Genomic DNA, 13894 nt, shown 5'->3' with positions numbered 1-13894 from the left:
TTGTATTTAACATGCCAAGGAGAGACATCTCTATATTTAGCAAGAACCGCATTTATCCGCAAATCATTAATCCTATTATCAAGTATAAGTTAATCCTCTTATTCTGAAGGGCCAATTTAGGAATCTGTAAGTTATCAATGTAATCAATTCAAATATTTAATTTAAAAATTAATTTTTATTTCCTTACTTACCATTGCAATTTAGGAAATATTAATCTTATTTCCTTGTTTGTCGTTAAGAAATGACTATTAAGCATTCCAAATAGGATGATATTATATTTGTTAGTATATTAAATAGAAATTGTTGAATCTCGAATTTTGATAATGAAATTAATTGATAGAGTTTATGATCTAATCAGCGTTTTTGAGTAACGGAGAATTAGCTTCGATCATGAAGAGATAGTTAAAGCAGGAAGAATCAATGTTGGACTTGAAACATGTCAAAAGATTAGACGTCGAGCCGGAGGATCAATTGACATATCGGTAGAAGGCTTCGTGCCATGAGTTCGGGCATCGGGCCTAGAAGAGCGGACATTGTGCCAAGGAGATCGGAGTTGCGGAGGTCAACATGTCGATTGGGCAAAAGGTCGCAAAAGAGGACGATGCGTCGAAGGAATGGATAAAGCGCCGATAAACCAATGACATGCCAGAAAACATTTGATTAACGCTTTGTAATAATTAGTTAGATGGAAGTAGTGTTAAGATGTAATTGAGTTGGAATTAGGCCAACTCAATTAGGGGAGCCATTGGGATAAGTAAGGTAGAGTTGGGCCAAATCGAAGGCCCACTTGGCCACTTGGAGCTATTCCAAGCGGTGGCATCGCTTGAGGCTCAACCTCCAAGGAGGTTTGGGCGGTGGTATAAAGGCTGTCAAGCGGTAGTACCGCTAGAGTCTAGTCTCTAAGGCTCTATCAGGCGTTGGTACCATCAGCTTGGGCGATGGTACCGTTGAGTGTTAGTGCTGCAGACGATAGTACTACCTATAAATATCCCGAAAACTGGGGATGAGACACTTTTAGGCTCCAAGTTTGAATCCATTTGGGGCCTATAAATACCCTTCTCATCCCTACTCAGAAACACAAGAACTGAGAACAAAAATAAGAGAAAATTCTGTTATAATCTTGTGAGAGTTTTCCTCCTCTAGTCTAAGTGTGATTTCTGTTTAGAGAGGAGTGAGTGGGGGTATAAAGATTCTCTCCTGAGCCTATCAAAAGGAGAATAGAGTTATAAGAAGGTGATTGGTCTTCACCTATTGAAGGAAGACCATTAGTAAATGTCGGTGGCCTCGATAGAAGAGGAATCGAAAGTAGATGTAGGTCACGACAACCGAACCACTATTAAACTTGGTTTGCATTTACTTTAAGTTCTTTAATTTCATTGCAAACTATTTTACTTATTCACTACGTTTCCGTATGCTTTTAAGTTAACATCTTTCCGATACGATTCTTCATCGAAAAAATGTTTTTCAAACCGGTGATTTTAACGAAAGCACTAATTCACCCTCCCCTCTTAGTGCTAACTCGATCCTAACAGAAATAATTCATATTAAATAAATATAAAAATTAAGATAAATTTCTCTACCTATCTTGAAAATAAAAGTTCTAGTTTTTATTTTGATTCTTTAAATGTTGAAAGTTTTATAGTTTGAAAATATTTATTAATCCGTCAAAATTTTTATTGTTATATTAAAATCTATTAGCTGAAGCTTTTATAATATTCTTGGACCCCTACTTAAGTTTTTTTTATTTTTAGATTTAAACATGATAAAAATTTACATGTTTTATATGTTAAATATATGATATTTCATAGTATTACAACTTATCTTTTAATCTTATCTGGATTAAAATTTTGTTATTAGATTAAAATATGTTATCTAAAATTTTTGATATTCTTTGATCTGAAATTTAAAATATGTTTTTCTGAATAGTTTAAAATTTATTTACTAGATTACATTGATATTATACATATGCTGAAAGTATGATTTCTAATTCTTGTTGAATTTAGAAGATTATTTCCTTGTATTGAAGTTTATCTCCTAATTTTATTTTAATGTGTTATTATGTTTATATATATATATATATATATAATTGTTAGTGAATATATGTTGGGGTATGAAATTGGATAGGAATTGGGTTGAAACCGCCCGCAGGTCCAACCCAACCCATAGGTTAGGCCATAGTCCACTGGCTAGGCCCAGTTAATAGACTAGGCCTAGCCTATAGGCTAGACCCAACTCGCGGGTCAAACCCTAGCCCGTAGGCTAACCTAGCCCAACCATCATGAGCGGTCACATGTAACGTATATGACCAGTCCATGGGTCAGGGCTAGGCCAGCTTAGTGTGATGCATGCCCAGTTATGTGTAGTGCATATGACCAGTATATGGGCTCACCCTACCCAGCCCAATATTATTGTTGGATTTGAGTCCAAACACTGATTGAACTAAACTAGGCTTGATTAGTATAGATCGATTTAAGATGATTCTGAATTGATTGACTTAAACCTCCCTCAGTTAGTGCAAACTTGATCCTAATATATATATATATATATATATATATATATATATATATATATATATATATATATATATATATATATATATATATATATATATATAATTACTTTGTTTTTGATAATGCCGTTTGTATTTTTACGAAGGGTGATGCATATGATGTCACATGCCGATTTGTGGACTAAGTGAAGGACAAAATGGTGCTTCCACGATATAAGACCCATGCAACATCGATGTTGTTTTGAATGATCTCGACTCTAACATTTTGCCTCAAATTTTTTGTCTTAGGATTTGCAACAAATGACTTGGAATCAACAAATTCTTCTATATAATGTCAAGTCAGCTCCACTCTCCCTTTGGAACGTCGAATGGATTATGTTATTATGATATCCGATTTGTGACGAGGACTTATTAGATGGAGCAAAACCGCGATTTGCTTCATGTTAAATACTTTTTGTGAGTTCTACAACCAATTACTTGTATAGATTTTATGTTTATTAGCTGCTTATTTAAAATCATGTACTCTTATAGTTCTCACAACTTCCCCTTGAAGTTGTATAAATGTTTCAAACAGTATCTGCGTTTGGCGTCATGAAGCAAATGTGCAATGGCCTCTACTCATCTAAACCATTGATTGAGATGTTCAAATCCCTAACAAGTAAGAAGATGAACCAATTCCATATATTATTGTTCTCCCTCTCAACTATTGAATATGCAAATGAAAATATTTGATTATTTGGGTCACTTCTCATAGCAATCAATAGTACAACTTTTGATGTATAACTTGTATGATATCCATCTAGGCCTATAATGTCCCTACATTACAGGAGTGAATCATTCCAGCAAAGCTGATATAGAATCCACGGAATTTATCATTTTATTTATCAAATCTAGAATTGAAAACACATGTGCTCCCTGAATTTTTGTTACATATCTCCTCAGAATAATTCTATAATAAAGTATATTCTTCATCATACTTAGTATTTCATTCTAAACTCTATAAACCTTGTGTATTGGGATATTCAATATATATTCTTTTTGAATTATTGACTTCAATGAATTTCAGATTCATTTTAATTCTATCATAATATTTATCGAGCTAAGGATTATCCAACGATCTCCTATATGAATATATAGCATTCAAAGTTTTCATTTATAAAGATGACTCTGTTGCTTTTAAGATGCATCAATCATATCCAATTTGGCATACCATCCTAATTCTTTCTTTATCATCACTTTTATCTAATTTTAATCTAATATAACCTAAATTATATTTATCTAGGGTGGCTTCAGATCAGTTAAATAAGGATTAGAGATCGGTTCAGTTAGGTTCTAGTAAATCGAGTTCAATTAGATCGATTGAACTATGGTTCAAGTCAATTGAGGGCTAATTGGTATTATTTGATATTGATGATATTTGAAACAGATGATTTAAATATATTATTTCATCCCGATATAGACATGACTAGTGTGACATTATATTATTCCATGCGAGGGCAGGTAGGGCGATTCCCTTCGGGGATTAGCGGACCGTCAAACATAGCGGTTGGACGATTCCTCCATCTGCTATTGGGAGGAACGTGTCTCTACTTTGGTGGGTGAGGGACACCACTCCATCCACTATTGGGAGTGTGATATAGTTTGCCTCCATCCGCTGTTGGAAGAACACAAACTCATCTCGTAGGATAAAGCCTCTCCATCCGTTGTTGGGGGAGTGCTCCTTCGGGTATTTAATATATGCCAATGAGATGATTGATTTTTGATCATGTATTCATTTTGAGTTGACTTTCAGGGTTCCTACTCAGTATTACTGAATTTTCTTTATTTTTGATTTTCAGAGCAACTTCCCACTAGTACTAAATCGGATTCCAATGGAAAGCAGACCTTCCTCTACCGCTAGGTAGAACCACTTGGATGATTCTTCGAGTTAACATTACTATATTTACCTTTCTACTTATGATTTGATAAATAAATAAATTATAATAAATATTTATAAATAATGAATAAAATGATGTTTATCTACTTGGCTCTAAATGTATGGAAATATATGATCTTGAAAAAAAAAAATTGGGATATGACAATTGATCCTCAATCCACCTTCACACTTTGGGTCTCCTAAGAAGTTGTAGCAATTTTTTTGTATATTGCCCAACACTTCCCTAGCCATCCAGGTAACACTTTGACGGTTTAAAATCAATCAAAGAATGTTCAATATAGCTATCAAAGTAGTCAACAAGGGTGATACAACAACTTGAGATAGCTTAGAATCAACCCACTTCCATTATATTTGTTGGGTAATACCATCTAAGATCAAATTATCTCTTCTATTGTTAAGAATATCTGAATTACAGATATTGACCAAACTCACCATGTTGATCAAGATCTACTTGAATAAAACATTCAAGATCCTAATAGAGACAACTAATATAAGTTATATCTTTTCTTCCTTGAAGATAATCTCGAGATCTTTGTGGAATCTATGTATTTCTCTAGATATCTCCTTGACATAGAATTTGTGGCCACATTATTGCCTCCCCTTAAGGCTAAATATCTTTATGGAGGCTACGATGTCAACTTGTTACTTAATGGGACCTTGAGGGCAACGAGATTCTTTTCAAGTTTTGAGTAAGTAACAATCGAGATACCCCCATTTGGTTAGCTATTCAATTTATAGTTTCAAATTATAATAATCTATAATTATCATGATTATAATTTCTATGAAACTAATAATACTTTGTCTTATCTCTCATGCCAGGGGACTTCATAAGTTAAGGAGAAATCCCTTATTGGTAGCATGTGGACTCCATGAGGAGCTTTTTTTATGGTTGATTGAGAGGGGTTTTCTTCTTTAGTTGGTTTTTTTTATTTATTTTCTTCCTCCCGACTAGGGATTCAACCACAATATACTTATTTGACTTTTTGTAGGAACTCTAGATAGGTGATCAATGAATTTTTAGCAATCAACTAAAAAAAAAATTGGTAGAGGCTACTAATGAAGGCTAGGATGAGAACTATCTTTTTCTTCTTATCAGGCTGTAAATATTTTAGACCTCTTTGGTAGCTAATAGTTAATATAGTTAAGCTTGAACTCACTACTGAGTTACTTAAAAGAGCTTATTGAGTTTAAGGCGAGGCATGTGTACCATACTCAAACCACACCATACAAAGATGTTGGGCAAGATTAACACATGAGTGTGCATTTTGTATATAGGCAATTTGAGACACAAAAGTCATGACATGCTCAGTAGAGTTTGAGCTTTCGTCAGGGGTTTCAGAGTAGGTAGGTGAAATGCTTAAATGAATTAACTCAACTCTAATGTCTTGCATAAATGGGGATCACATGCAAGGCTTGTACTATGTGGGTTCATTTCTCTACTTTATATCTTGCCTTAGTCTTTAAGGCACTGATCCATTCAAAGAGTTACTCCTACACAACGGGAGACAATTCCTCTCTTAGAAAGTGATAAGGGGAAAGTACCTCACAAGGAGCCTTTGGCAAGATTGATTAAGAATCACTAGTGATATTGGGAATAACCTATAATAGAGGCATTATTGGCCTCCCTATTACATGAATTATACTAATTGTGGAAGGAAAAGTACGATAGTATAGATCATTCTAGTCAAGGTTTAAACTTGCTGAATTATGAAGCTTTTTATGATCATGATGATGGTGGGTGTATTGATTGATGGAGGAACAATCATCAAATAATTATAAATACATCTAAATACTAATGCCCACCATCGAAACCAAAGTCAAGGTCAAGAAAGCAAGGTCCTTCAAATATGCTTATGAAGTTATGCTTTAATTATCTTATAATATGTTGAGCCTTACTTCTAGCTCTAATATGCTATGTTAAATTTTGGTTGATCAACACATCAGGGATTTAGATACAACTTAGATCCTCCAAAATTGCATTAGAGGTATACCCACAAAAGGCCCATTTGATACTAGAGTTAGTAGAGCTAGAGGATTTAAGAAATAAAATATAGATTAATCGTTTCAAATGAGCTAATAAATGTACTTGAAATCCTTTTAGAATGAGCTTGGTAACCATTGCAATAAAACAAAGAGTTATGCAAAACAGTTATGTGAAATTATCGATCATTATTCAATCTTAGAGATGTTATGATAACTGCATGTTGGCTTAGGTTGAAGTTAGGAGTTCTTGGCAAGTGTGTCAAGGTGAATCGATATCCACACTAATACTAATGAGTTGATGCTATCATAGAATGGTTGTGTGACTAATGTGTGATATTAAAAAGATGCTAGATGGATCTAATGTTTCGTTAGATTATTTACTTGTCATTATTTTCTATCACATCCTTTAGTTGAGAAAAAAAAAAGTAATTTATATTTATTTATATAATCCCATATGGTGTTTCATGGAAATGAGATAGCCTTTACTAATGTGCTTGTGGTGCTTACCAATATACGAGATTAGTAGTATTGTTGCTTGGAAATAAGTTTGGAGGTAATATGGTAATCAGATGTCGCTCCCAATTTAAGTTTGGCCTGCATGCCACTTCAACATCAGATTGGTTAGCCCAAATTTTGCATTATTAAGTGGAATGCAATAATTCTTATTGCACTGATGCTCAAATTCTTTTAACATTTGGCCTGGTTTCACAACTACCAGGTGTTCACTGTTAACAATGTCCTTCTCCTCGCTGAGGAGGTGTTCACTGTTAACAAGATTGTCCAATGGGATAAGTAGGGTAAACATGAGTCTATATTACTAATAATTGTTTGATTTTAGCCAACGTAGTTAAATAATAATTCTTATATTTTAAAAAATATAGTATATAAGTCCCTAATGTCAAGTTTGAGTTAACATATGTTACAATGGCATGCTGACTCATAATAAATCATTAATATAATGACATATATAATTTAGGATTAATATTTATTTTAGCTTATGTGATTTTAGCTATGGATATTTTAAGCCTTTATGATTTACTCGTGTCTAAAATAATCCATACATTTTTTAAAACATAGCATATAAGCCCCTCCCGTTAAGTCAGAGTTAACAGACGTTAGAGTATGCTTGCATGACATATTATTGACTTACAATAAACCATTATTATAATGACACATGTAACTTAAATTTAAAAAAAGAAACTAAGACCTCCATCAATGGCAAGACTAGGCATCATCGTGGAAGCGACCACTAGCAACAGCATCGAGCCACTACTACATAGCAGGACATCATACGCACGCAACCTCGATTAGTCCGACGTTAGGCACCTAGTAGTCTCTTGGTCCATCTTCCTCCTCTTAGGCATCTTCATTCCCACTGCCTCCCACTTCGTCCTTTTCTGCACCCTCATCAACTGCACCTATGACATGGTGGTCCAACTTTCCCTCACCTCTGCCTCCGGCCTCTCCTACCTCTGCCTCTCTGCCTTCGTCTGCCGTTATGACCTTCGCTACTTCCTCTTCTTTGACAAGCTGGTCATGGAGAGAGAGTAGGTGCGGGAGGGCTACATTCACCAACTCAACCACTATTTTCACCTGCTCTTCGTCTTCATGATGTTGTGCTTCGTGAGGGAGATAGCTTATAGGATATGGTGGTACTCATCAAGATCGGAGTGAGTGCCATTTGTGGTGGCAAGGAACGCTATGGTGGGTGATGTGGTGGCATGCGTCTTGGAGCTGACGAGTGACATCCGAGTGGAGGCATAAGAGAAGACAAAGTGAGAGGCGGTAGGGACGAAGATGCCTAAGAGGAGGAAGATGGACTAGAAGACCATTGCGTGCTTAATGTTAGACTAGTCGACACACATTCACCTGAGGCAGAATTGGAAGCTTTTGAGCTCATCGTTAGTGCGGGAGAGGTTGTGTACATACGATGCCCTATCAGGCAGCAGCAGCTCGGTGCTACTACTAATGGTCGCTTCCATGATGACATCTCCCGCCATTGATGGAGGTCTCAGTTTTTTTTTAAGCTTAAATTACACGTACCATTATATTAATAGTTTATTGTGAGTCAATATGCTACGTAATCAAACTTTAACATCTATTAACTCATATTTGATGGGAGGAACTTATATGTTATGTTTTTGAAAATATAGATGATATTTTAGATACGAGTAAACCATAAAGACTTAAGAGGTATACGACCAAAACCACAAGGGTTGAAATTAACTTTAATCCTAAATTATACGTGTTATTATATTAATAATTTATTATGAATTAGTATGCTACACAAGCATATTTTATCATTTATTAACTTAGACTTAACGAGGGGTTTATATATTATGTTTTTAAAAATATAGGGGTTATTTTAGAATATAGGTCTACGACTAAACTCACATGATTAAAATGAACCTTAACCTTTAATTATATTCTTGAGTGTGGTTACCCTTCTCTAGCTGTTGATTTATCGATGATAATATTCTGGCTTGGTGGGAAGGTTTGACATTAATGGATGGTTTAAAAAGAGTTATAGAAAACCTAAAGAATATATAAATACGAATGGATGCTATGAATGTAATTAATTTTATTTAAAAAGATTTTACTACTCTCTTTTACGTATGCATGGTATTAGGGACCATTCGAGTTACAATTGTATAGCTGATAACTTTAAACTAATTTTGAGGTAACCGAAAGGTTATCTGGTTCTGGTAGATTTTGGGGAATTTGGCCGATTGGATTTTGCTGATGCAACAGCTAATGGTTGTTTTTGGAGAATCAGGGGGAGTCGGGCCCATAGATTTTGCTGACGTAAAAGCTCACCAAAGGTGACTGAACTTTCCGGTTTTAATCATCAACAATAATAATAATAATAATAATAATAATAATAATAATAATAATAATAATAATAATAATAATAATCTGCTGTTATTATAATCAGGGAGGCAGTCGGGTGTTTCAGAAATACTCCAACGACGTCCCTTATCAGGAGTCGGAGCAGGAATCGGGTACCATACCATACCGGGAGGAGGTGCGATAGCGGAACCATGGCGACCTTTCCTTCCCCGTATGCTGAATTCCACAATATATCTCCTCCTCTCCCTCTTGCTATTATCCCTTTGCCCCCGTCTCTTATAACACCCCATCTCTACTCGGATTTGCTATCCGCTTCAGCGGTTGTCTTATCCAGCCTCCCCTATTCCCCCTATTGCTCTTCCGATCCAAGCCCTAGCCGGCCCCTTCCTCCCATCCGCCCTTGCCATCGGCTCCACAAGGAGATCGCCGTGCGATGGAGAAGCGCTCCATCGCCTCCGCTAGAGGCCGCCCCACTGCCGTCCGGTGGTTCAAACGATGGTGCCTCTCTCTTTCTGATCTTGCAATGCGTTATTGTTTCCGAGTTGATGACGCGGTGTAATAGCAAGTGGATAATTGTAGTCGCTGCTTGGTTAATTTTATCCGATCCATTTGGAAGTTTTGGTAAAGGTTGTTCCTTTCTTGTTGCTTGATTTAGGGTTCCGCAGGATGTGGTTGCTACAGGTGGGAAGTGTCACTTGTTGAAGTGGGTCACAGGTATGGTTCTATTTTTCACTTCATTTGCCTTTTCCATGTTTGGCATGATCTCTATTTCATCTAATGGAGGTTTTAGATATTTCAGCGCAAGAGATTCATTGCTATGATGTGGTTCATGTTAGAAGTTTAATTACCATGATGGGTGTAGTTCGTGAATATGATTTCTATTAAATTCTTTTGATAATTCATTCTTTTGAGGGTGTAGATGTTGAGTCCTTTTTTTACTATGCATAAAGTGGTGTGTAAGTTTTTTTCCTGTACCAATGCGTACTTTCTGGGAATTTCTACCACACAACTGCTGATATTAGTGTGCCTGATTGGAAAAATTCGCAATTTTGACTTCTTTTTAACTTTGTCGAGGTATAGATGTTGAACCCCTGTTGATCAAGTAGAAGTCCATATGAACATGCTCAAGGAATCTGTATGATTGTTAGTTGCTAATTCAGCAGTAAAGCATAACTTAATCATTGATGATAATTATATCAATTAGATAATTGATCCTTCATTGTTTGTTACTAGAGGGAATGTTAAAAGCTCTGGAAGACAAGTCCAAGGATTCAGTTGCTGAAGAGCAAAAACCTGAACCAAGAACAGAGACACTCTACCTCTGCACCTACGAAGGTTGTGGGAAAGCTTTCATCGAGTTTGGAGCTTTAAAGAAACATACACACATTCATGGAGAGAGGCAACATGTTTGTCAATACGAGGGATGTGGGAAGGTAATTGGTTCTCCTTTTTCCCTCTTTTGGTTGTTTTCGTTTTTTTGCTACTTTGTGTACCATAGTATATGTTGGTCAAAGCCCATATTGAAAGAAGAAGGCACCAAAATCAAGGTGCAGTTGAATATTTGATGGAACTTTGTTCTGAATTTATGACATTCCAATTGTATCTGTTCACATTTTCTTTTTTCACATACTTTACAAGCAACATTGTCTCTCTTCTTCGTTTCTTTCTTGTGGTTTCATCGCTGAGGATTGATACCTTCAGTTTAAGATTGTTAGGTGCACTCACTCCAATTATTAAAGCAAGAAGATATGCACCCTACTTTGAGAATTGTGAAAAACAAACTTCTGCGATGCCATCTCTAGATAATCAACACTGTTCCACATATCAGTGATTGTCTTGGTTAATTCAGTAGTTGTCCTATTTTATTGATTATTTGATTGAAGATGACTGAAACTGCACAAAAGTAGCTACTTGAGCCTCCTAAAAATTAATCTTAAATTTTGCAGAAATTTGTAGACAGTTCAAAGTTGAAGAGGCACTATCTGATACATACTGGTGAAAGACAGTTTGTTTGCCCACATGAAGGCTGTGGTAAGGTAATTGTAGTTTACCATGATCTGGTTCATATCACATATGTACTTTTATTTTGTAATTTCATATCATTTTTATATTATTGTAATACTGATATTACTGTGTTAATTTTGTTTTAGAGTAACCTTTTTAAAATAAAATGATTAAAGAAAAGGTATGAAACTGCAGGCCTTCTCATTGGATTTCAACTTGAAGTCGCATATGAAAACACATTCACTGGAGAACTATCATGTTTGTCCTTACCCGGAATGTGGGAAGAAATACACCCATGAAAGCAAGTTAAAATCTCACCTAAAGGCACACCATGAAAAGGTATATCATCCTGTGTATCCTAAAAGTTTATTATCAGTACCTGTTTTTTGCAACATGCTTCTTGCTTTGTTTGGTGAACAAGCCCTGAATTCGCCTGCTAGATGTCTAACCTCCTCATATTACCTACCTTTTTCTGAGCTGTTATGCAAGATCACATCAATCTTGATTAGCAAGGCTGACACCATTAATTGATTCTTTTAATTGATTTGCATTGCTGTTACGTAATGTGTTTTGTTCACGAACATGCAAACTACAAACAAAAAAAAAACAAAACAAAAAGATTATCAAGAATCTCTTATCAATTATTGATATATGACATTATTGTTTGTAAAATTTGGAGTAGTCTCCACTAAGATCTTGGAGAAACTTTGTAAATGGACCATTCTTTGACATAACAACTAAGTTGTAAATTAAGTTGTTTCCACTAAGTCCATCTATTGTTCTTCCGATCTCATCCAAGTTGCACCTCAGTTAGGTTAGTTATCTTCTCTGAAACAGATTCCTTACAACTGAATATGGGAGTATGTACTCTTTCAAAGAGGTTTACCCGTTGACCTTCACTAAAATTTCATATCATATCCCTCTTCCAAAGCATTTAGGCGGTTTATCATATTTTCCATTATTTTTGGTATACATAAAACAACTACAGCAACCTATGTTAAAATTTTCAACTATCATATTTTCCATTATTTTTTTTTGACACTGATTCAAATAACATTTGGAGTGATTTGGTTTTCGTTTCTTTCTTTTTTTTCATGCTGCCTTTTTTTTCCTTCTTTTGTCTAATTGTCAGGAAAATACTCCTGTTATTTTTGGTCTAAAACAAATAAAAGGTTTAAATTGGTGTTGATCAACAATAAATATAGATGGAAATGGAGAACAAAGATATAAGAAATGCTTTCATAAAAGTGCAAACTTTTATGATTGGCTTGTCCAGCCTAATTAATTATAGATTTATGGGATATAACTAATTCTGGTTATTTCCTTACTCCATAGGTTACTACAGTGGAAATGGTGAAGCGCAAGCCAGCCTCGGATAAGCCCCATAAGACTACTAAGTCTGCTGCTACTGCTTATGTTTCTGCCTCTGCTGAGCGTCGTTTTGCTTGTCCATATGAAGGTTGTGGGAAAGCCTACATCCATGAGTATAAACTGAACCTCCATTTGAGAAAGGAGCATCCTGGACACAATCCAGTAGAAAATCGCAAATCTGCTCTTTCTATCGACCAGACCATTGATGAACCTAGTAATCAAGATGCGTACACCACAAAGGGTGGTATTGGCAAGAATTCTAAAAGACGCAAACCCAATCTGACACTGCTGATGCCTCCTGCCAAACTTCCAAAACGAACAAGACCAAACTTGGTACTGCTGGATACAAAGACTGTCAAGAATCACAAGCAAACCAAAGAGATGTACGAGGAAGATAGCCAAGAAACAGAAGAAGATCGAGGCAACATCAAGACGGATGGATGGAGTCACCATGATATGAACGACGATGATGAGATGGAGGCTGTAGAGTGATGTGTATATATTCAATACTTGGCTGGGTGGGCAGATAGATTTTATCTTACTGGTAAGAAAGGAACTTCTGCTAGAAAGTTAAATTTGTATCGGGGATTAATTAGCCATACCTATTTGTTGCTGGATCTACTTTTTGATCGATCCAGAAATTCAATTATCAGTGTTATTACATGCATTTATAATCATAATAAAGCTGAGATATGTCTTGATAACAATTTTATATCTCTACAGTGTCGGAAGGAATCGAGGCACAAGGTTAATATAGCAACGAAGGACGCTGCAACGTCCTGAACAGTTTCTATTCGTTCTGGCAGTATATGTATCATTTTTGTTGGGCATTTTGCAAGAATTTGTCAAAAGATAAGAAGGCAAAGTGTAGCCCAAAAATGATAATAAGATTGAAAATGAGAAGTATTTTACAAATTATTTTTATTATTTTATTTTTTATTAGATTTTGTTTTATCTTATTTTTCTTGCTGGTTTCATTCTGAATCGACGAAAGGACAGACAGACAAAGAGGTTGGGCCGCTGACAAAAAATAAATAGAATAAGGAATTTTTATGATTAAAAAAAGGATAAATAAAGAGAACATAAATGTTAGAAAACACGTGCTTCACACGTCTCAGGATAGTCAGTATGCCAGACGAGCGGCACCACGAATCACCTCCACACGTGCTTCACGTGTGCTCGGCATAGTTACCACGCTACAAGACTACAAGACCACGGATTACTTTCCTACATTCACCAAA

At 35.6% G+C, this 13894-nt stretch overlaps 1 protein-coding gene across 2 annotated transcripts; it reads left to right on the top strand.

The window, feature by feature from the left end:
• The first annotated feature begins 9403 nt into the window (after positions 1–9403).
• Positions 9404–13530, top strand: LOC135585257 (zinc finger transcription factor YY1-like). 2 transcript variants are annotated; one of them, XR_010487973.1, is made up of 7 exons: positions 9404–9776; positions 9934–9992; positions 10512–10711; positions 11225–11314; positions 11478–11621; positions 12618–13197; positions 13377–13530. XR_010487973.1 is itself a non-coding variant. In XM_065113674.1 (6 exons), exons 1-6 carry the CDS (start codon positions 9712–9714, stop codon positions 13143–13145), a joined length of 1086 nt encoding a protein of 361 aa, XP_064969746.1. In that variant the 5' UTR covers positions 9404–9711; the 3' UTR covers positions 13146–13360. The 2 variants fall into 2 exon arrangements, 1 of the variants encoding a protein (XP_064969746.1); XM_065113674.1 differs by lacking the exon at positions 13377–13530 and having other exon boundaries at positions 12618–13360.
• Positions 13531–13894: the final 364 nt, after the last annotated feature.

This window comes from Musa acuminata, chromosome BXJ2-6 (assembly GCF_036884655.1).
Source record: "Musa acuminata AAA Group cultivar baxijiao chromosome BXJ2-6, Cavendish_Baxijiao_AAA, whole genome shotgun sequence".
Lineage (NCBI taxonomy): Eukaryota > Viridiplantae > Streptophyta > Magnoliopsida > Zingiberales > Musaceae > Musa > Musa acuminata.
This window is presented reverse-complemented; position numbering and strand designations above follow the sequence as displayed.

Excerpts from the sequence above, each read along its gene's own strand:
- LOC135585257 (XM_065113674.1), top strand. The coding sequence starts at position 9,712 with ATGGAGAAGCGCTCCATCGCCTCCGCTAGAGGCCGCCCCACTGCCGTC. Across the intron at positions 9,993-10,511 it reads CTTGTTGAAGTGGGTCACAG|AGGGAATGTTAAAAGCTCTG; the intron begins GTATGGTTCTAT and ends GTTTGTTACTAG. Across the intron at positions 10,712-11,224 it reads AATACGAGGGATGTGGGAAG|AAATTTGTAGACAGTTCAAA; the intron begins GTAATTGGTTCT and ends TAAATTTTGCAG.